We start from the raw sequence: 23,736 nt of genomic DNA, 5'->3' as shown, positions 1-23,736 counted from the left end.
TTTGTTTGTTCCTACAACCCACTTTTATCTGCATCCTTCAAAAATTGAACCAATATCAGCTTTAAACCAAAGGGACAGTACGGATAGATGGGATATTGGGAAGGAATTGTTCCCTGGGAGGGTGGGCAGGCCCTGGCACAGGGTGCCCAGAGCAGCTGTGGCTGCCCCTGGATCCCTGGGAGTGTCCAAGGCCAGGCTGGACAGGGCTTGGAGCAGCCTGGGACAGTGGAAGGTGTCTCTTCCACCTGGAATGGGATGGGCTTTAAGGTCCCTTCCAACCCAAACCATTCCGTGATTCTGTGAGAATTTTACAATTGCAACTGGAAACTTGTTTGATTTCTCCTGGAGGGGTTTCAGGGGTGCAGGAAAACCAATGGGGCTCAGCTCAGTCTCAGAGGATTTTTGGGAAGCCCAGGACTGTGTGAGTACAATCCCATAGTCTGGAGGTGACTCCCAGACATAATTTTCCTGCTTTGAAGCTTCCTGTTGGGCTCTGTTACACTGTTCTGTGACAGCACAGGAATCATAGGATTTTGGCATACTTTGGGCTGGAAGGGAACTCAAAACTTATGCCATCCCACCCCTGCCATGGGCAGGGACATCTTCCACTGACCCAGGGTGCTCCACGCCCCGTCCAGCTTTCCTTGGACACTTCCAGGGATCCAGGGGCAGCTACAGCTGCTCTGGGCACCCTGTGCCAGGGCCTGCCCACTCTCACTGTGGAAAACTTTTCCTTATGTGTGATCTAATCCCTATATCCAAGGATTCCTTGCTCTTGTGCTGGCACTCCTTGTCTGGTCTACCCTTGGCTGAACATTTTTGGGAAGTCTCTGGCCATCTCCTGTGAGGAAAAGCCTTCTCACCACGTGGAGATTTCCTTCCCATCCATGTTTCAGGTTTTCCCTAAGGGATAGGACAGCCCTGGGGACTTTTCTGCCATAAGAACTGCTGCTCGGGTGTTGTAGGGAATGAGGCTGGGAAGAGGACAATGGGGCCTGGGTTCAGATGGTCCAGGATACTGGGAATGGTCCTGGATACTGGGAATGGTCCAGGAGGTGGCACTGGGGGAACAATGCTCTTTCAACAGGACTTTCCCTAAGGAACCCCAGTTTTCCTGGCAGGTTTATGGGAATAACTTTAAACCAAGCTTTGCTTGGAGTGAGGGAAAATAATTCCCAGCTGCCTGAGGAGGGAATTATGGCTCTAAACCCAGGATATCAGGTTTTCCCCACCTTCCCAGTGCCCATTCCCGGGGCAGGACGTTCTGTGTGTGGAAAAGGATACTTTTCTTCTGGGAGCCCACAAGTGGCCACTCGAGGCCATTTTTTCCACAAAATCCCAGCAATTCCCTGTAGTTGTTACAGAAATCTCTGTTTCCCTGCACGTCTGGGAGCAGCTGTGTGTCCCTGGGAAGGGGCTTCACCACGTCGTGCCACCGGTGCTGCCGGAAGGCGTTATTTATAGCCGGGTTTATTTTTACTTTTCCCCATCCCGATGTTTTCCTTCCTGATTGCCTGTGATATTCAGGGATCGTCTCATTAGCAGAAAGAAATTTCCCCATTCCTACAGCACGGCCCACAGAGGAAAAAGACTGGAAGGGGAAACTGAGGCAGCAACTGGCTGAGGGTGGGATAGTTTGGGTTAAAAATCTGATTTTTCCCTCTATTAACCATTTTTTATGGACCAGCACTGTTTGATACCTTCACCAGAGATGAAAACAATGGGATTGAGACTGAGAAAAAGTCTGGCAAAAGAGAAGGTTCCAGGGAGAGCTCAGAGCCCCTTCTAGTGCCTGAAGCTGCTCCAAGAGAGCTGGGGAGGGACTGGGGACAAGGGATGGAGGGACAGGACACAGGGAATGGCTTCCACTGCCAGAGGGCAGGGCTGGATGGGATGTTGGGAAGGAATTGTTCCCTGGGAGGGTGGGCAGGAGCTGGGATGGAATTCCCAGAGTAGCTGTAGACCACTCCATCCCTTGGCAGTGTCCAAGGCCAGGTTGGACATTGGGGCTTGGAGCAGGCAGGGACAGTGGAAGGTGTCCCTGCTCATGACAGGGGTGGCACTGGATGAGCTTTAAGGTCCCTTCCCACCCAAACCATTCCATGATTCCTGAGTTGTCTCTTATTGCGACAGAAAATCAGGAATCCAGCATTTTTCAGCAGTGGGAGGTGGCTAGTGCAAGGAACGGTTCTGTAAGAGCCACTAATGGTTTTTTCTCTTGGGTAATGAGCCTTGGGGACAATTAACATCCATCTTAATTGGAGCAGGAGCAGTTCCAGCCTTGGTGCTTTGAGCTAAGTAAAGAGCTGGAAAAACTCCCTGATTGTTGGAATAACGAGTTGTTGTTGCTGGTGGGGAAGGCGACAAAGCCAGGCCTGGGTAAACTGAGCTCCTTGGAGCTCCTGGTCTTGGCCTCCAGAGCAGGAACATAAGCAAAGCCTCAGCCACACCAGGAACCTTTCCAAGGGTAAAGTCCTTTCCTAATCCTGCTAAAATGGCTCCAGCCACCCATGAAAGCAGGAACTCCCAGATTTTAGGATTCTAGGTGTTCCTTCTGAGGGGGGAAAAAAAGGCGGGGGGTGGGGGTTGAATGCTTGTTGATGCTTCCCAAGGCTGCAGGTGCTCACTGAGCCTGGAATGGAACCAGGAGATCAGCAGATTGCAGGCAGCTTCTTGGGGCTCCTGGTGCTGGGGAATGTTGTTTGGGAGAAGGGAGTGAGGTTATCCAGACTGGGAGAAGATTTCAGCTGGAGTTTGCCTGGGATTTGAGTTCACACTGGCTTGCGAGGGGGATTTGGTGCAGCTTTTCCAAGATTCCTTGGGTTTTGGTTAAAGCTACAACGTGACTCTCAGAGTTTGTGTGAGGAGTCTGGGATTTGCTCCCTGGGATGCTCCAGCCTGGGTTTTGACCCCTCTCTTGGCATGCCAGGGTGACTTCAACTTTCCAGGGTGCCACTGGTGATGCCACCAGGCCTGTGAGGCCATGATTTATGTCCCTGCTGGGAAGACCAAGAACACTGAGGAACATTTGGAATTAACCTGACCTTGGCAGAACTGTGTAAAGAGAATTAATTTGTTGAAGGTGCCTTTGGAGCAGAGGATCCTGGAATGTTTCTGCTGGAGAGGGAGCATCTCCTAAACCCCTCCCTGGAGCTGTTGGTGTTGGGGAGGGTGGAGATAAACCCAGTTCCTGTCCTTACCTGAGAGACCAAAGATGAAATGAGAGTTTGCTCTTTTATTTTTTTCTCTGTGGAAAAGAGGTTTTAATGACAGAAACATATTCCCTGGCACTAATTAATAGGGAAAGCATGAGAGCAAAGGATGGGAAAAAATATCCAAGGCACTTCAGCTGTTTATTCATATATATCTTTAGTGCACGGACTAAATATTGGGGTTTACTTTGATTTTACGATAGATTTCTGTGCTGGATTTTGCCAATATTTAATGTTTGGCTTTGCTGCTGAGAGGAACAAGCCATTCACAAGGAATACTCTCCCATCCCTGGACCTTTTTCCTGGTGGGCATGGAAGAGCTCTGGACAAAGCTTGGCTTTAAACTCTCGGCTCTTCCCAGCCTCTCCCATTGCCCGATCTCCTGACATTTACAGGCACAGCCCAGCTGGGAAGGATTTGAGGCTTGTAAATCTTAACGCTCAGGAAACTGGGGGTATTTAACCTGATTTGAAGGATGGGAGGAAAGGGGAAAGGTGGAAACCGTGGCCCTAAAGGTGGAACAGATTGGGGGGGGGGGGGGTCTGTTCTTCTCCCTGCTGTACTGGTTTGAAAGACGAGTGTCTGCTAGGGAAGGCAGGGCTCTCCCCTGGAATGGAGAATGCAAATCCCCAACCTCTGAATTACTATAATTTTGAAATTAAGGGGCTCTCAGGCAAAGATATGAGGATAGGAGTAACAGTTCTTTACTAGTATGTGTAACAAGGCAAACAAACAACAACAACAACTACAGAATGAACAGCAAACAGAACCGGGGACCCAGTTCCAGTCCTCTCGGCCGCAGGCACTTTCCCCTTTGGTGCGGTCACAGCCGGCACAGTGAGCAAAGAACCCCAGGGCAGTGGATGAGATGTGTAAATGCGAGGTATCTGCACCACGTAATTAGTGGCTTGTCTTAATTTTTTTCTGTCATCATTCAGAGTCAGGATTTAAAAAATGAAGGAGATGAATTTTCTCGTGTTCAGGCTTGATTGTTTATTAAATCTTATCTAAAGTACAGAGAGTTCAGCAATGCTTCTAGCTACCAGCTAAAAGTGAGAAAAATGGAGATGAATTTAGCTAGTTACAAGGTCTCTTAAAGCTAAACAGTCCAATAGAGAATTAACACCTATATTATTTACACTTTTGACCCAATCACCAAACTCCTGTGATCTGTAGTGCAGCACTAATTATCCAACCAGAAACTACTACCTGAAACCATGAAGAAGGAAGAAGACAGAAGGAAACACCCCCCCCAAATCCTCCATCTTGTCCCATACCTATTACTATATTATAAAAACCTCAAATTCAAAACCCTTGTGAAATCACACCCTTCTATTCTAATTACACACCCGTGATTTTAACTTCATCACTCAAGTTCAGAAGCCTTTTCCAAGGCCTCAGGTTAAAAGCAGTGTTCTCCAGGGGCTCAGTGCCAGAAAGCACAGAAAGCTCGAAAATTCCCAGGTTTCTGGGATCTAACAAGATGTATCAGGAGTTCCACGGCGGTAGCTGCAGAAGGGGCAGGCAGGAGGGTGCGGATACCGCAAGTGGCGAACAAACAGCGGTGTGGGGCCAGCAGGGCAGGGAGAGGTGGACTCAGGATTCCTGGGTACCTGAGCAGAGGGTGACAGGACCCTCCGGTGCCGGTGAATTCTCAGTAAGCGACAGCCTGGCCGTCCTTCTCCCATGCCAAAGAGCGAGAGCAAAGAGATCTGCAACTGCTCTCTGTCCATCTGAGAGAAACTCCCAAAACCCAGAGGAATTCCCCCTCCCCACTCAGAAACTCCCAAAACCCAGAGGAATTCCCCCTCCCCACTCCCCGATATCTTAAGCACCCAGCCATCAGTGCCTCTTAGCAACTCAATGAGAAAAAATTTCCACAAGTAACAAGATAAAAAAAAAAGGAAAGAAAACCCAATCCCCAACACCTGTGGATGCTCTGTGGTGCTTGCAGCCTGCTCCCTGGTCCCTCCAAGGCATCCAAATTGTCCTTTCAGCTTTAACAAGACACAAATTGAAGGAACAACAAGGTCAGGTGGGATGGAGCCCTGGGCAACCTGAGTGGCATCACTGCCTATGGCAAGGGTTGGATTTGAGAGGATCTTTAAGGTCTCTTCCAGCCCAAACCATTGCAGGGTTCCATAAAATTGGATTTTCTCCTCGATGGACCTAAAATGAATCCTCTCAGCCTTCCTTCCTGTGCTGGGAATTGAAGGAGAAGGTCTAAATCCTGTTCAGTGGGAGGGAAACTGAGGCACAGAGTTGCCACCCTGTTTTCCTTCATGCCAGGCTGCAGCCATGTACTGATAAGACACAGGGAATGGGTTCCCGTGGACAGAGGGCAGGGTTAGATGGAGTTTTGGGAAGAGATTCTTCCCTGTGGGACCTTGGTACAGGCTGCCCCTGGATCTCTGGAAGTGTCCAAGGCCAGGTTAGATGGAGCTTGGGGCAGCCTGGGATAGTGGAAGGTGTCCCTGCCCATGGCAGGGGGTGGGATGAAATAATCTTTAAGGTGCCTTCCTACTCAAACCATTCCACAATTCTCTGATCCTGGAGCATTTCCAAAGTGCCTTTCAGGTCCTGCCCTTCTCTCCCCACTCCTGGCTGTATTTTGGGAAGGAAAGCCATGGATTCCTGCCTCCCCTAGCCCTGTCCATGTTCAAACACCTACTTTGGGAGCCAGACCTTTCTGCTCTGCCTCTGTTGTTTTCCCTTTTCCTACTTTTCTGCCACATTCCCTTCTCTGGCAGTTAAATAATGGAACTCGTAGATCATATAATAAATAGGGATCGACTTCATGCCAGGTGCTGGATCAGAATGGATTGACCCGTGGGAATACACTCCCTCCCGATCGATGCGAGGCCATCAGGCCAGATAAATCTTGATAACGACTGACAACAGGAAAGTCAATATGTGGATTAATATATACATTAAACCTGGATATATCTTCCACAGCAGACAGCAGCTTGGGGAGGGGCCTGAGTTATCCCAAGCCAAGAGGAGGGTTGGGAATGGGGAAAAGCAGCAGCGTGTGTTTGATGTGGAAACGCTGGGGCTGGCTGAGCTTTTCTTACCCACTGGAGCATCAAATCCTTGCCAGCAGCTGGTTCTTAACGTGGAGGATGCTCCAGGGGGAAAGTTTTCCTTTGTGTTTTAAGAGTGTTTCTAAATGCCATGGAAATATTGCTGGTTTGGCCTCAATTTCTCCAGGAAAGCGCTTAACACAGTGGGATTGGCTTTGCTGAAGAGGAAGGGATTTAAGGAAATGCCTTTGATTAAGTGCCCTGCTGAGAGATGGTCCCAAAATTCCTTCCACTTGTGCCAGCTCTTCCCATCCCTGTTGAGTGACATCCCAGCATCATTCCTGATTTTTTCCAAGCACCCTCAATGCTTGGGGTCCTCTTTGGGACAGATGGGGGCTGCCTGTGGGGAATCCATGTGCTGGCACCCTGCCTAGCCAAAGAAACAGATCCTTCCTGTGACACCAGCATTAGCTTTTCATTAATAATAATAATAATCATTATTACTATTCCAAAGTGCAGCCGGGTTCCAGGGAAGCAGCTGGCTCAACCCAAAGTTTCTTTCCTTTCTCCGAAAGGGTTTTTAAAAAATATCTTCTGAATTTCCAAGCAGTCAGAGGAGCAGGGTGCAGAGAATATATCAGAGACAAGGAGGTCCAGGCACCTCCACTCATCCCTGTGCATCCAGCCTTCCCTCTCGGAGCCGATTCTGAGCGCGTCCTTTCCAAAGGCAGCAAGTGGCACCTGGAGCATGGAGTTTTTTCGGATTACTTGTTTGCAAGCCTGGCTTTAGCTAAGCCCCAGGGGCTGCTTTGCATTCACCTGGCTCCAAGCTCCTCTCCCCGCAGCTGGGGAAGAGCTTGTCTCCTCTATTTCCTCCAAATAAAAATGCATGGAGTTGGCTTTTTCCAAAGAACTTGTTTTTTTCCGAGGCGACGATGGAGTCGGAGCTACTTTTCGGGGAGGCTGGTCCCCCTCCTCCTCCTTTTCCTTCCCCTCCTCCTCCTGCAGCCCTTGTGGGTTGGCTGTAGTTATCTTGTGTGCCAGCTGCTGGCAGGAAATTTTTGCTGCCTAAGTAATATCCATCAAAAGCCGGTTCTTCCATCGGCAGGAGATAGTGGGATGAGGGGAGCGTTGGCTCTCCAGGGCTTTTCTGTTTCCTCCTGCTGGTTTGGCTCTGCAGAGTCTCCTCCATGAGGAGCAGGAAGGTGTCTCCCATCTCTGGGCTGGGGATATGGGCACTGCGTGAAATGGCAGGAATTGAATTCCCTGGATTCCCATTGGGGCTGCTCTGGGTTCAGTTGGAATAGGGTTGGATGGGATGAGTATTTCCAGCCTGGAGGGGCCGACATCTGCTGGATGCTGGTGCTCAGGTCATGCCTTTTTTGGCACTGAGTTTTGGCTGCTGCTTCCATAGAACCACAGAATTGTTTAAATTGGAAAAGATCCTTAAGATTGTCAGTTCCAACCATTTCCCAGCACTTCCAAGGCCACCACTGATCTGTGTCCCCAAGTGCCACATCCACATAGCTGTTAAATCCTCCCAAGATGGGAACTCCAGGGATGTGCCAGGGCTTGACAACCCTTTCAGTGAAGAATTTTTCCCTCGTATCCTAATTTTTCCTCCATGGTCATGGTGTTTGAATGTAGAGGGATGAGGAATTTCAGGCTGGATGCTGCCACTGCTTGCTCTGGCGTTGGCAGGGAATCAAGGGGGCAAAATTCCTTATCTATTTAGAGGAAAACAAAACCTCAGGGTAAAAATGGACCCAAAGCTCTCCCTTTACTGCTCTTCCAGCCTTATTCAATTTTCCTTTTTGTGAAACACCTTAGGATCTGTTGAGTTCTAAAAGTACCATTACCAGACACTGGGAAAAAGAGAAGAGCAAGCCAGTGTATGGGAACAGCTGGAAAACTTCCCAAATAAGTCAGTAATGTGCCAGAATGTGCAGAGCTCCTTCTTTCCCTCTCTGGTCCTGCTCAAATGAAATCAAATAAGTCCTGGCTCAGTGATTCCCGTTGCTGTTTCTTTCTTAACATCACCCAAAGGGTCCTTTTTCCATGAAAATCTCAAAGTGGGTAAACTGCTGGGGAATGTGGGAGCATCCAAGCATCCTTTGCTGTGTCTGTCTTCCAGCACAGATGTAAGCTGTGAGCAGAGGTATTTTGATATTAAAACATTTTTTATTAATTTCCCACCTCGCTCTCTTCTCCAGTGTCTCCCCTGGGTCTGTAGTGCTGACTGTCTCCATGGTATCCAAGCTGCTTCCCTATAAATCCATACCTCGGCAAGGAATGAACTTCACTGGGTCTGGCATTTATCACCTCTTTAATTGAATGGGCGTTTATATGGATGGGAAGAGGAAAGGGAAGCACAAAGCTCCTGGAGCTATGGAATGTGCCCTACAACTGCCAGGCCTTTGCCTCGGGATGATCCCTGCTCCTGAGCTGGAGCCAGGATGGATTCTCCACCAATGTAGAGGTGTTGGCCATGAACGTAGAGCTATGGCCATCAGGATAGGGGTGGTGGCCATCAATGTGACGATGATGGTCATCAACATGGAGGTGATGACCACCAGTGTAGAGACAATGACCACCAATGTAGAGGTGTTGTCCACCAGTGTAGAGGAGATGACCATTGATGTACAGGTGATGACCATGAATGTACAGGTGAGTGCCATGACCATCACTGTAGAGGTGACAGTCACCAGGATAGAGGTGGTGGCCATCAATGTAGAGGTGTTGGCCACCAGTGCAGAGCTTATGACCATTTTTACCATTTTGGGGTAAAAAACCCCAAAGAATGGGAGACGGATGAGGCTGTTTTCCCATGGAACAGCAAAAACACCCAGAGGCAGCACTCTAGCTCTTCCTCCCTCATCCCAAATTGTTCCTCTGCGAGCTGCCTTGGCTTTGCTCCCGCTGCTGATGTCTCCAGCCCACGTTGGGAATGCAGAGTGTTTATAAAGCAATTTGGGATTTGGCTTGCTTGGCTGAGCACTTCAAAAACTCATTTTGAATTAAGAGTGGCATCTGCAGCAGGATGGGGCTGGGCCTGTCCTAATGCCGGGAAAGGCACCGGAATGTGGATGTGGATGTGCCATGGTATGAGGTGCACTCCTGAGGACTCCCAGAAGGATCTCTGCATCTCTGTCCCAGCCACCCTCAGCTCTGGATGGCGTTTGGTCACCTCGTGGTACCAGGGCATGTGTCATCAGCTTGCTCTGTCGCCAGGTGGGACAGAGAAGTTTGGGAGAAGAAGACAAGATTTCCTTATGAATTTTCACTTCAGCGCTGAATAACCCGGGATCCATCTGAAGATGCAAATTACCTGCCTTGTTTTTGGTGTGAAGCGGAGGCGTTTTGTGGCCTTGTTATCCACAGCCGTACCCCTCAAAGCCATGCTCAGCAGGGACCTCTCCAAGTGGGAAGGCAGAAGACTCCGAGCGTGCCCCGGATGCCGCTCTTTGTCCTGCCCGAATGGGGAGCGATTGAGGAATGAGGAGAAGTGGAATTGTTGAGCTGTGCCATGAAAAGGTTCTGCAGGTGGTGGCTGAATGGGCTCAGGTGCTGCATAAAAGGTATCAGCCGGGCTTTATCTCCAGGTTGGCAGCTCCTTATCCAGCAAGAAAAGTCAGATGTACTGGCGCTGGGAGCGTTGGGTGAATTCGTTCGGAGCCGTTATTCGTGGAGTGGAGGGGAAAAGCACCTGGGCTGCTTTGATGGCTCTGCCAGGGTCTGGGGAGCAGAGGTGACAGTGACATGTCCTGGTGCCGCCACCCCGAGACTGGCTGCTCTCCTGCAGTGGTTCTATCTGCTGAGAAGGATTTGGAAATTCTGTAAATGAAGTGGAAAGATGGGAATCTCACCAGCAAAGGGCTGTGAGCTCTGCTCTTGGGGTTATCTCAGTACTTCAGATAGGCAGAAATGTGAGGATTTTTCCTCTAAACAACCCTTTCCCAGGAAAACAGTTGATCTTAACTCAATTTAGGGCTGGAATTCAGGCCTGTTCCAGTGCTAATCCACTCATTGCATTTCCAGTGTCAATTTGTGACCAATTCAGATCACAGGCAACTGGCTGTAAAATGGTTTTCTCTGGTTTTCTGTGGATTGGGAAGGGCTGGGGGAACTCCTGTGTATGCAGGCAGGTCATGGAGGTGGCAAAAGGCTGTTGTGTGACAGAGCTTAAAGCTTGGTGGGTTTATGTAGCAAATTAATGCAGAAAAATAAAGGTGGTGGATGTAGAATTTGTGCCCGTTATTATTCTGCACACTTTGATTCATTCCAGTCACAGAAACCCAGGGATTTTATCACAGATTTCCAAGCGCTCGGATCCTAATCTCCAGCAAATTCTTATTTGACTGCAGTCAAAATGTTGCAGAAAATGGGAAGATGGTGCAGAGAGAGCATGTTTGCATCACAGCTGCCTCGGGGCTAAATCCATCTGGGATGCTCAGGGATGTGCTGGGACACCTGAGCAAGGAAAACCATCCCTGAGGAGGCACTTGCTGCCCTAAATGCCCACTGCAGCTCACTTGTGTCCAGCAGGACAACTCCTAACACTCCCACTGAGGAAATATTTGGAAGGGTGCTGTTGTCTTTCCAAAACCCATGGGATGTGGGATTGATCACATTCCTGCTTCACTGCTTGTCCTGAAAATTGTGCTCTCTGCCCATGGAGTGATGTGGAGCTTCTGGCTTAGGAGCAGGAGGATCCTTTGTGTTCGTGAGCTTCTGGAATTTGGGGTTCTTCTGAGTTTCATGGACTCATGGAATGGTTTGGGTAGGAAGGGACCTTAAAGCTCATCCCATTCCACCCTCTGCCATGGGCAGGGACACCTTCCATTATCCCAGGGTGCTTCAGGCCCCATTCAAGGTGTCCCTGCCCATGGCAGAGGGCTGGAATGATATGGTCCTTAAAGTCCTTTCAAACCCAAACCATTCTGCGTTTCTCTTTTGTGATTCTGTGATGATTTTCACCCAAAAAGGACAAAACCTCTCCCAGGGGATGATTCCAAACCAGCCATACTGGAATTCCCAAGGCAGGAGGAACTGGGCAAAGGGAAAGTGGTGGAGCCAAGCTGGGTGAGAGCAGTGGAACGAAACCCCGGAACTTTAAATTTTTTAACCAGAACAGAATCAAATCAACATCTGCAGTCACCAAACCTCTTTAACAAGCTGTGTGTTGGGTGTTTTATTTCCCAGGCACAGGTATCCAGTCTCATCTTTCCAAAGTTGCCTGGAATGAGCGTGGGCGGATAGAGAAAAGCAAAAAAAAAAAAAATAAAAAAGCTCTTTTTTTGTGGGCGGGAGTCAAGGCAGCAGCCACCCACGTCCTCCATTATGATATTCAAATGTCGATATATTTTTAATTGGTTTATATCCACCCCCCCCCCAATCCAGCTGCCTTTGGTAATTAAGGCTCTGTAAATAGATTTTACTGTAATTGGTACGAGAAGGAAAATTGGAGGACATTGTACATGGGATTGGGTTGGGGGATTTTTTTCCCTCCCTGTCTTTCCTCTTTTGACTTACTTTACATCTGTGAGCTTTGCATCCCAAGGGAGGAGGAGAAGGGAGCCACAGCCAGTTCTGCACAAGAGCTTGGAAGCAAGAGGACCAGGTGGATTGCTGTGGGCTGGGATACAGGGAAAAGCCAGGACCAGCCCAGGTTGTCCCTTGGGGCACCACGGTGGTGCCACCAGGACACATCAGGAGCAGTGACAGCTCCCTCCCAATGACAAACTCGGAGAGCCCCCAGTTCCCTGTGGAATCTACAGTCTGCCTCAAGCCAAGAGGCCAAAATCTGGCCAAAATCCTGTGATGATTTGCAGCTCCTTGCGTCATAATTTGGGGCTTTTCTGGGGTTTTTTGGGGTTTTCTCCAGGAGGGTTTGTAATTTGTCTTTCCCTTTTCCTGTTCTTGCAGCCTGTGTAAAGGACGGACTCTCTACTCCGTGGTGAGGGATGCCAAAATTGTCCTGGATGTCAACAAGACCAGGCAGATAGCACAAGAAATTGTGAAGGTATGGTCTGGTGGGGTCTGGATCTGGCAAAAAACCTGGCCAAGAACCCAGTCCAGTCATTCTGGGGAGCAGGAAAGGAGCAGCCAAGGATTCTGAGCAGGATAGCTCTGCTTGGCTTTAAAATCCAAGGATTTTGGGAAGGATAGAACTCCTTGGTTTTAAAATCCAGGTCTCTTTGACCTCTCTCATGTGGCTGAATTGGGGTGGCAGCAAAGCTTCCATGGGCTCCCCATGCTTGGGGATCTTCCTGGCCATGGCTCCTCTTCCCTGCTGGAATTTCAGGTGTTTAAATCCAGCATTGCTGCTGTGAAGGTGTTCCTTGTGGGATATTCCTCTGCTCTTGGAAAAAGCTGTAATAATCAAGAATGGTTTGTGTTGGAAGGCACCTTAAAGCTCATCCCATGGGCAGGGACACCTTCCACTGTCCCAGGTTGGTCCAAACTCTGTCTAACCTGGCCTTGGACACTTCCAGCATTCCCATAAAACATTCCCGGAGTCGAGGCTCCTGGAGAAATCTGCCATGATTCTACAAGGCTGAGCTCACGTACATTTTCCAGAGCTAAAAATGCTTTTAATTTCCCAGGGATGACTCCAAGTGCATCTTCCACGCTTCAGATGTCATCCTTCAGAAAATCCCAGGGAAGATCCTCCTGTGGCAGGGTGGAGTGGCTGGTCCTGAGCCCTCACAGCTTCCCATGAGATGCCAGCAGTGGCACTGAAATGTTGAGCTGTCTGCCAGAACGGGGTTGTGCTGTGATTCCAAACATATTTGTCACCAAAAACATTTGGCACGTGTTGTGCCATGGGAGCTGTGACACTGCCCCCAAGCCCTGCTCAAGGTCAGCCAGTGCTTCCACCCCAGAGCCCAAACCTGGAGCTGATCCCACGTTTAACTGTGGGAAAACAACAGAAAATCACATTTTCTGGCAGATCTTAGCCCTCCCCTCCCACCCTCCCCTTAAACATTCAAACTCAGCAGAATATTAAAAGTAGAATAGGTTCGTCAATATTTCTTGCATGGTGCTTAGGATGTGTCCTATTAAATTGCCTATTTTGTGTTTATTTGGACCCAATTTTAACTTTTAAGTTTAAGTTCCTTCAATCCTCCTGGACTCTCCATGCAGGAAAGTGAGTGACAGGTGAGCACAACCTGAACCTTTTTGCTACCTTGGAGCCATGGCCTGAGCTGGGGGTGCCTGAGGCAACCCAGAGCCTCTCCCATCTTAATTCCTGCTTCTGATCCATGTTTTCCACCTTTTTGACATGGATTTTTCCCACTGAGCAAACACTTGATGCATCACAGTTTAGCCTTGTATTTCCCCCCCTTTTTGTGCTCAGGGCTTTTGCCTTCCAGATGTTCCCAGCAGGAAGAATGGCTCCGTTCAGCCCCTTGCCCTGCGTGGGTTCATTGCTCCGTGTGGGTTTCCAGGATGAGGCTGAGAGATTTTTTTTCTGCAGCTGGTGCCTGTTAGGAACAGGTTGGAAACCTCCAACCCTATCGCGTTGAGAGGCAGAGGGACTTTGTATCCACCCCAGATCCCTGGAGGAATTAGCAGAGCTCCAAAGGCTCTCCCCGTGCACCAAAGGGAATTCCTGGAGAACTCCAGCCCTGCCACAATGCCATGACCCAACCATGTGGCCCATTCCTGCTGAGGAGCAGCTTCCCAGCCTTCCTATCTTTCCCCACCAATCTCCAGCAGATGTTTTGGTGGACTTGGAAGTGGCAGGTGTTGGGAAGATATGGAAAATCCCAAATCCTTGGTTTGGGTGGGCTTATAGCTGCATTGTCCGGAGGCTTTGGATTTGCTGTGTGGTCACAGCAGTTGTTTGATTTTATCCTTTGAGTCCTGGAATGTGCCAGGAGAGCTCCTCAGCTCCTTGGATTAGTGGGTGCAAGGTTTCCCTGCCATCCTCGGGAGGGAAAGGATGATTTATCCTGGGAGTGGTGCCGGCGAGGGAGCTGCCTTTTCATAGGGCTGAGCAAATTAAGGCATTTCTGGGCCCAGAGTGTTTCCTCACAGATCATCCCATGGGCCGGGGTGCCAGGGCTGGAATTTGCAGCATGGAGCGAGGTGAGGGAATTGGGTTTGCCCAGATAAATTCTTTCAGCAAAGGTCAGGCTGTGTTTGATGATTCCATGGAGATGAGCTCCCCGCTGGATGTGGGAGCAGGCAGGACCAAGGTCCTGGTGTTGTTCTGGGATCCTGTCACCTTCAAATGATGGGAAGGGGCTGCAGAGCATTCCCGTGGCACTGGGGCTCATCCATGAATGCTCAGGTCCCTCCCTGCACTGCACCTGGCCAGAGAAATATTGGAATGTTGTTCCTTGCTCCCCCCGTGGCACTTACTGGAGGTGACAGTGACATTTGAAAGCTGATTTTTAAACCTCATCATTATTTCATGTGCTGGGAACTGGAGACCCCTAATTAATCCCGGTGCCTGGAATGGTCCTGGCATCCAGCCCCAAATCCTTTCCTTCCTCCAGCATCTTTTGGCAGAAGCTCTTTAGGATTTGCTCCCTGCAGTGTGCAGTGAAACCCCCATATCTTGCTGGGTTGGGGTGTTTTTCCATTTGTTTTCCCACTTTTTCCAGATGGTGGAATTTGGATTAGGTCTTCTGGCTCCACATCAGCCGCCAGCTTAAAAATAAATTCTTCTCGCACAGCCTGCGTGGTTAATGATGATAGATGAAAAGATGAGACGATGATCAGGATGGATGGATCCCCATGGAATTCCAGTTAATAAATCCCCCTTTTCCAGTGACAGACAACCAATATTCCCTCTTAAGCAACAGTTTGCTGGCCTGTTGGGCATTGATCCTTCAACAGCATCCTGCAGATCAAGTTTTCCCTGAGTCTGCTTAGGAGAGTGAAAAGTGGGACAGCATCAAAATCCCTGCTCAAGTTGGGATAAATGTGTTGTATCCCCCTCCCCATTCCCAGAATTATCCCACGGAGCTGAACATCCGCCACATGGAGCTGCCGGCAGTCTGCTTGATTTGCCTACGCTAAACAGGAGAGTTTGGATTTCCCACCCATGGCCTTTTTGTGCATCATTAACGCTAATTTTAATTAACTGCCGAGCAGTTTTTCCTGGGGAAAAGGAATTAAGGCAGGACTCCTGCGAGGCGCCCGTTTCCAGGCGGATGTCGGAAGCGCCAATGGCTCCACCAGGACTATGGGGAACAGTGACTTATTACCCTCCTCTCCCAGCCCCCCAAAAAACGGAGGCGAAAACATCATCACCATCCATTTCCCAGCAGAGGATTCCAGGGAAGCTGATGCCGGGTGGGTTTGGTGCTAATTTTTCCTGCAGAATCAATTAATCAGGAAGATGAGTGGGGGCCATGGCAGCTGGGACACCCACACCGCAATCCCATCTTCCTCCAAGAGCCCATCCCAACCCAGGAGACCCCTCCAGACACTTTCCCTTCCTGCAGGGACGTTTGGGGACATGGTACAGCTTGGATGTGCTGTGGTGGCCCCATGGGTGCTCCCAGCATCCCGTGGCAATGCCACCACTCTGGCGTTGTCCCGTCCCTTTGTGCCACTTTTGTGACTTGGGGGTGTTTTCCTCTCTCTGTTCCATCCCAGGGAATGGGATACCTGCATGCCAAGGGCATTCTCCACAAGGACCTCAAGTCCAAGAATGTCTTCTATGACAATGGGAAGGTGGTGATCACCGACTTCGGGCTCTTCAGCATCTCCGGTGTTCTCCAAGCAGGCAGGTAGGAGGACATAGACATACTGGAGTTCCTCCCCGTGCCCTAAAGCTGGAAACATGGCGGGGAAAAATCCCTCTCCAAGTGCTTTTGGGTCTCCCCAGCCTCAGCAGACGGGAGTTCAAGAGGCCTTTGAGTGTCGTAGGGCTGCTCTGTTTGTAGGGAGTTGGTTTTGATCCATAGGAAGGAGCACGATGCCATGTGTAAACCTCTGGAATTTTGGTTCAGAGAGGCAAACTGTGCCTCTTGGACCAACCTCTTCCCATGGGATGCATCACTTCCATGGCCAAACCACCTTGCAGCCACCCAGGAGATGCTCCTGTGGCAGCAGGGCTGGTTCATTCCTTGGCTTTTCTCTTTCCATTGTTATAACTCCATCATCTGCTTCATCTCCTGACTGGATTGAGTGATGCCATCCCTGTGCTGTCCCCACTCCGCTGACATTTTGGGAATTACAGACATCTGGCCATGGTGTCTGTGCTGGGCATGGAGCAAGACATGGAAAATGAGAGCCAGGCTTGAGACACTCACATTGTGACATTTTGGGGTCTCTGAGGGTTTAAATTTGAAGGTTTTGGCAAATGTCCCTTATTAAATTTCTTTTCCCTATGCTTTGGGAGGTTATCCAGCCATAGAAATGGCAAGGCAAAGAGTTCCAACAGCTGCGGAAAGGAGGAAAAGCAAAGCTGGAGGAGAAAGGAGACAGAAGTGGGGAAGGAAGAACAGAGATAATATTTTCCATTTTTTTCAAGTGGGAAATAAGAATGTTGCTGACTTTTCCCACCTTTCCCACTAAATCATTAGTCTTGGATTTTCCACTAAACCTTTTGTGTTGGGAGCAGCACAGCCCAAGTTTGGGAAGTTTTCTCCTGGTCCTTCCATCAGCATGGCAAAAATGCTCAGGAGATAAAAAGCCCTTTGGAAAGAATGGATTTCTCCCAATTTCCTAGTGATGAGTTCAAAGGATTAGAAAAAATGGCAGTGGCTGCCTCTCTCCATCCCTCACTGTGCACTCCCAGATTTTCCAGTCTGCCTGGAAAAATATCAGTGGATTTTAACACAAACTTGGCCAACATTTTGGAAAGCCAGGAAATCAGGATCTCCCACTGTGGCAAAGTGGGGTTTGCCTCTGGTTTGACAGCTGGGAGGGGGTTTGGGATTCAGGGCCTGCCAGGAGGAAGGGACAGCTCATTCCAGCAGGGAATGTGGATTTGGGCAGAAGTGGCCAAGTTTTGCCAGGAATCTTTGCTGTGAAGGCCAGGGATGCTCCAGAGATGGAATTAGAAATGGTGGGAATGGGGTTTTTCATGAGGTGGCTGATGTGTGGGCACCTCTGCCCAAGTTTGGGATGTGTCTTGTGGGGTTAGAATCCAGGAGATGACCCAGAAGAGGAAGGATGGCCAGGAAAGCAGGACTGGTTAGAAATGAGCAGGGTTTTGCTGGGAAAATGGAGAAAATGAGAAAATTTATGCCCTGGGCTGCTGGTAGCACATGTTTTCTGCTGGAGGAGAGCTGAGAGAAGAGCAGGGATCCACAGCCACCATGAATTTTGGTACAGGAAGTGTCTGCAGATTGGATCTCCCCTTTTCAGGATGGGTTTTTGCTGGTTATGGTGTCTCTCAGATGAACAAGGGAGATAAACCAGTTTTGGGTCCTTAGGGGCTTGGAAAAACATCTATTGGGAAGGAAGCAAGTTTTTGGAGGTCAGGTTAAGGATGGTGACATCTCTTCAGCTGGTTTCTCTGGGGTTAAAACACTTCCTGTGGAGATTTGCTGACTTGGGGTCTCATCCTGCTGAAATCATATTGATCCCTCCTTTATTTAAATGTTCTTGGGCTCCATGGGGCTGCTCTGGGATTAGGAGGAGCACGAGGTGGGTCTTGAGGAGCTCTTCTGCTCCTGCTTTTGCCCTGTGGGTGGCTTGGAAGATGCTCAGCTGGGTGTGGTTGTGAAGTCAGGTAAACTTTGGTCATAAACCTCCAATTGTTGTAACCGACCCACTCTGGGATCCCATTAAAGCCCAGCCCTCATTGCTGGTAGCTCCTAACCCATCCCTTTGTCAGGGAGGAGCTGTGTATCCCAATCCAGCCCCTGGAGAATCCCGAGGCTGTTTGAGGAATGTCACAACCCTGAGGCACTTCAAGGAGCAGAAACAAAAGCCCCAGGAGCAAACCTGGCCTTGCTGAGGGTGCTGGAGCTGATCCAAGTGCTGCCCACTGCATCCCACTGCTTCCAGAGAGGCACAGGGAAGGATGAGCGAGCCCAAGCCTTTTTAATTGCCCAGGTGCTTAATGCTGGTTTGTAATTAAGAGCTGGAGGGTGGAGGGAGGTGGCTGGGCAGCTGAAAGCCTCCCCTCTGTGCCAAAGTGCTTTTCCTGCGGCTCCGGAGGGTCCGAGCCGTGCCAGAGTCACTGATTGCGGCAGAGACTCCAACTCTGGAGTGGAGAGGAGCCACTGACACCCCAGAGGGGACAAGGAGGCTTCATCAGTGACTCCGGGGAGTGGCAGTGTCCTTCCCTAGGGAAGGGGTCCCCCTGGTCACTGCCAGACCTGTGACTGGGAATGGGGATGGCTTTGCAGATGGGAGGATTTGGATTGTGCTGCCTTGGGATGATGAGTCAGCTCTGAAGTGGAACCCCATCCCTGGATGCTGTCCCATGGGATTTTGGCCCCAGACTGGCATTCAGGAGGACAGACGAGCCCACAGCCATCCCTTAGCCCTGTTCATCCCCATCTTTGGGAGGGTTCTAAGCACAAACAGGGAGAAATTCCTGGCAGAAGCCAGTGGGCTCTTCCTTCTCCAGCCCAATGTGATGTGGGACAGTTTTGTTCCCTCCTGCTGCTGAACTCGGGCTCAGACACACGGTGAAGCTGCTTAGGTGACACCACCCCTGATAATGGAGGAATTTTGAAGCCAGCAGTGTCTGCTGGAGGAGGCAAAGGATGGAGATATCACCAGTGTCATCCTCAGCCGTTGGCAAATGAATTGCAATGCGTTTATCCAGAGCAGGGGGAGCCTGGAGAGGTGGAGGAAGGACAGATGAGGTGAAATGAGGGGTTGGTATAAAGCCAGACTGCTCCCATGGGAGATGCCAGTGGAGGCTTGGACTTTAAGGGGCTGTTTTGGGGCCAAACACCTGAAAACACCAATTCCCAGGCTATTCCTTTGGGATGGGTTTGGTGGGAAGAGGCACTTTGTGGTCCCCAGTCCAACTTCCTGCTCCAACCACAGGGGGGCTGCTGAGGGAATTTATCCCCACGTTACCCCTGGATCCTTTAAGGGGTTTTGATGTAAAAGGCAGAGCAGTAGCCCCAGCAGACCCCAAATCCCCATCACCATCCTGGAAGAGCAGAAGTTCCCCTGAAGCACCATCCTGTGCTCCAGTTTTGTCCTGCTGTCTGGCAGGGTTGAATCCTGACTTCGCAAGGATGATGTGGGAAAAACCAGGCTTAAAAACCCTTGGGAAGAAGGTGGGAAGCTGGGGGCTGCTCAGTGGAGATGTGACATCCACAGCTCTGGCTCCCTGTCCCAGCAGGAACCACCATCCTGTGCCCCAAGTTTGTCCTGCTGCCTGACAGGGACAACTGTGCCAACCTTCTAGAGCAGCGATAAAACCTGACTTTGCAAGGATGACGTGGGGAAAACCAGGCTTAAAAAACCTTGGGAAGAGGGTGGGAAGCTGGGGGCTGCTCTCTGGGGATGTGGTGGTGCTGTCCCGGGGTACCCACGGCTCTGGCTCCGTGTCTGGCAGGAGGGAGAACAAGTTGCGGATCCAGAATGGCTGGCTGTGCCACCTGGCTCCCGAGATCATCCGGCAGCTCTCTCCGGACACCGAGGAGGACAAGCTGCCCTTCTCCAAGCACTCGGATGTCTTTGCACTGGGGTGAGTCCCGGGGCACTGGGAGCAGGGAAGCTGATGTGGCTGGGTCAGGTAGGAGCTGTTCTGGGAGCAGGAGGGGATGAGGATGAGGCTTGCTCCAAATCCAAGGGGATGCTGCTGGATGGAATTCCCATCACTGTGTTGGGAGAACCTTCCTGCTTTGAGAAATTTTGAGTGAAACTATCCCTCATAAATCACCAAATCTTCCTGGTTTAGACCAGGCTGGCTCTGGGTAGTGGGATCCAGAGTATCCTGAGGATGCAAGCCTGGGGATGAGGGGATTGGGGTGGGAACACAGGTCTGGGAGCCCCTGGACAGCCCAGTCCTCCCCAAATTACCAAATCCTCCTGTTTTGGGCCAGAGTGGTGCTTGACAATGGGATCTGGAGTATCCAAGGAATGCCAGCCTGGCATCATCTCTCCCCTGCACCCTTCTGGGGCAGGTACCAATGAGAAGGTGCTTGGATGATGGATGGAGATGTCAGAGGTTGGGGACACAGCTCTGGGAGCCCCTGGACACCCAGATTCTCTCTAAATTATCAAATCTTCCTATTTTGGCCATGGATCAGGGTGGCTCCAGGCAATGGGATCCAGAATATCCAGGGAATGCCAGCCTGGCATCATCTCTCCTCTGCATCCTCCTGGGGTGGGAACTGATGAGAAGGTGCTTGGATGATGGATGGGGCTGCCAAAGGTTGGGGACACAGCTTTGGAACCCCTGGACACCCCAATTCCTCCCTCTAGCCCCCTGCACGGGGCTGATGGTGGTGACAGCTCTACGAGGAGTTGCCAAAAGCCAAGAAAATGAGAATTCCTAAGTTTTCCTCAGCAAATCAGTTTATTCCTGCTGCCCTTTTTCTGCCCACAAACCTCCCTGAGGGCAAGAGCCCAATTCCACCTTGCAAAACCCTTTCTGAGGCAGATGCAGATTTTACCCAGAGGATTAATTTTCTCATGGATACCTCGAAGGCTGTGGGATTAGGGAGCGTGGGCCCGTTATCCAAGGCAATATTCCCATCAAACCCACAGTAATTACAGTTGGAAGGGTCTAGCTCTTTTATTTTGTTTTTTTTTTTGCCTCCCTGAGGTACAACTTCAGCACAGAAATAAAGAGGTAATTAAAGGATCGTATCCAACTAAGTGAGAGTGGGTGGGGAGACGTAATTTTCCCCTTTTTTTCCTCAAGTGTGAGCTCTGCCCTTATGGAAAGTGTGAGTTTCCTGAAAAGATGAAAAGGTTTCCCCATGTTTTCCCTCTTTCTTGTTTCTGCTGCCCTCCATCAAGCCCAGAAGGCTCAGGGATGATCTGGAGGGGTCGCTTCCCTCCAGGGATTTAGGGGTCAGGGACAGCAAGAGGAAGAGATCTTTTTAAAGATGACAAACACTCCCAGTGAATAATTGGAATTAATGCCTTGGATGTGTTAAATCCAATCTGAGGGTGTTTGGATGCTCCTCCTGATGATTTTGTCCTGTGCCCACAGGATCTGCCCCTCTCCAAGCCCCCTGTTCCTCTGCACAAACATAATTCTCCCGTTATCCGATTTTTGTTTTTCTTTTTGACATTTCCAGCCAAACTGTGCAAAATCAGAAGAATTCCAATTCCCAAAATCAGGGAAGCTTCCCTAACCAGGAAGAATCTTTTGTTTATCAGACAGGTTTTTCCACCCTAATGCCATTTTAACCCTGGGTTTTACTACTTTAACTGTTCATGAGGGCATCCCTGGGAGGGAAAAGCAGGTCCAGGGCATGTGCCTTGGACAGTGGGGCTGGCATTGTGGGAATCCAGGTTCATCCAGGTTCCAGGTGCCAAAAAATGATGATGCAAAAGTTCCAGGCAGTAGCGGGGGCGGAAAACCACAGGGGTGCCCACCAGGTCCCTCAGTGATGCCCTTGTTTGGGATATTCCCTTGGATTTGGGATTCCTCACAGAAAAGAGGGCTTGGCTTAGCGATGAGAGCAGGAACAGATGGCCAGGACTTCACGTGGCCATCACCTGGTGAGGACACCTGGGATGGTTCATGGCATGGCTTGGATGGATTTTTGGAGCTTGGAGAGCTTTTGGGAAGAGAAAAAGGGAAAAGGTGGAGTGAAAGTGAATTCTTGGGCTCATCCCTTCCTGGAATTCTGCTGGAGTGGTGGCAGCTGGATCACCACCATCCTCTCTTCAGCTGCTCCGTGAGCCGTGCTGTCACATCCAGGTGGGACATTCCCACTCGATGGTTCTGCCTGGGCCTCCATCAGCCTCTGTCCTCCTTCCCACGGCTTGGGATCTCCCCTGGCGGGAATCAGGACTTGCTCCGGGTCAAATTCCTCCCTCTGGAAAATGGGAGAGGCGACACCTCTGTAACGAGGGCTGAGCACCTCTGGTGCCACCTGGGATGAAGCATCTCCTGGATGAGGTGGTTCTGGAGCAGGGAGAGGCACTGGATGTGGGTGCAGTGGTCGGACACCTCCCCATCCTGAATCCCTCCTGGCTGCTCCGTCTCTAATTCCCAGTGTCTCCCCACAGCACCATATGGTACGAGCTGCACGCCCGGGAATGGCCCTTCAAGACGCAGCCAGCAGAGGCAATAATCTGGCAGGTGGGAAGAGGGATGAAGCCCAACCTCAGCCAGATCGGGATGGGCAAGGAGATTTCGGTAGGTGCAGTGGGACCCTGGGTGGGTGTGCATGGATTGGGACGTGACTGGGGGGGCCCTTGGAAAAACCCTCTGCATCTGCTGATCTCATCCAGCCAGGCTTGGTCCTGCTGCTGGGCTCAGCTTAAACGTTCCCTTTGCTTCAGCCCTTCCCAAGGATGTAGGGATGGAGATGGAATCCTTGTGTGTTGGGCACATTCCCTCCATCCCAGCCTTTCCCAAGAATCCAATGATGGAAATGATTCCTCAAGGAATGTACACATCCCCTCCATCCCAGCCCTTCCCAAGGATGTGGGGGTGGAGATGGAATCCTTATGTGTTGGGTGCATCCCCTCCATCCCAGCCTTTCCCAAGAATCCAGTGATGAAAATGATTCTTCAAGGGATGGACACATCCCCTCCATCCCAGCCCTTCCCAAGGATGTGGGGATGGAGATGGGGTCCTTGTGGCATGGCTGTTGGGGGTGTGGTGGGAAAGGAACTGGCTCAATTCCCACTTGGGCTTGGCTGGGTTTCCTCACATGCTCTCCCTGTGGCTCCAGGACATCCTTCTGTTCTGCTGGGCCTACGAGCAGGAGGAGAGACCCACGTTCACCAAGCTCATGGACATGCTGGAGAAACTGCCAAAGCGCAACCGCCGCCTTTCCCACCCGGGGCACTTCTGGAAGTCAGCAGAGTAAGTCCCCATCCCTGCCCATCCTCCCCTATTCCTGAGACCCTCAGCCATTACAGCCTCCAGCCTGATCCCTTCTTCTCCCATGGCCAAATCCTGCTCTGTTCCGTTGTTCTGGCTTAGTCACATTCCTCTGCTCCAGGAAACGGCATCAGTGAGTCCCCAGTTGGAATTTCAGGATTTGCCCTGTTGGGAACAGCAGGCAAAATGCAGAGCAATCACTTAGAAATTCATTTTCCTCCCTGGAATTTGTCATATTGTGACAAATAGAACCAAAATCTCACCCGTGCGGGGGTGGCATTCACGGGGGTTTTTTTCCTCCTCCCAGCGTGCATCCCCAGAGGCTGGAAATGGGAATGGATGGAGGGAAGGAGATGTGAGCTCTCTCAGGGAGAGAACTGAGGACATTTTGGGGGCTTCAGGAACCGGTCCTTACAGAGGGTTGGAGATGCCGATTTCTCCTCTTGCTGATAACAAGCTGCCTTTCTTCCTTCACTGGGCGGCCCCGGGAGTGACTGGAATGTCCCTTGTGCCACTCCCTGTCCCCGGGGAGCTGCCGGGGGCAGCG

General features: G+C 50.5%; 1 protein-coding gene across 1 annotated transcript in view; it reads left to right on the top strand.

Annotated features, from left to right (window-relative positions):
- KSR2 (kinase suppressor of ras 2) overlaps positions 1-23,175 on the top strand; it is a 75,233-nt gene extending 52,058 nt beyond the window's left edge. The window contains exons 15-19 of the mRNA XM_062504230.1: positions 12,161-12,257; positions 15,851-15,984; positions 19,731-19,862; positions 22,367-22,496; positions 23,038-23,175. Of these exons, the coding sequence (XP_062360214.1) occupies positions 12,161-12,257; positions 15,851-15,984; positions 19,731-19,862; positions 22,367-22,496; positions 23,038-23,175 (631 nt within the window). The remainder of the gene's footprint in view (positions 1-12,160; positions 12,258-15,850; positions 15,985-19,730; positions 19,863-22,366; positions 22,497-23,037) is intronic.
- Positions 23,176-23,736: the final 561 nt, after the last annotated feature.

The sequence above is a fragment of the Cinclus cinclus genome, chromosome 17 (genome assembly GCF_963662255.1).
Source record: "Cinclus cinclus chromosome 17, bCinCin1.1, whole genome shotgun sequence".
Lineage (NCBI taxonomy): Eukaryota > Metazoa > Chordata > Aves > Passeriformes > Cinclidae > Cinclus > Cinclus cinclus.
This window is presented reverse-complemented; position numbering and strand designations above follow the sequence as displayed.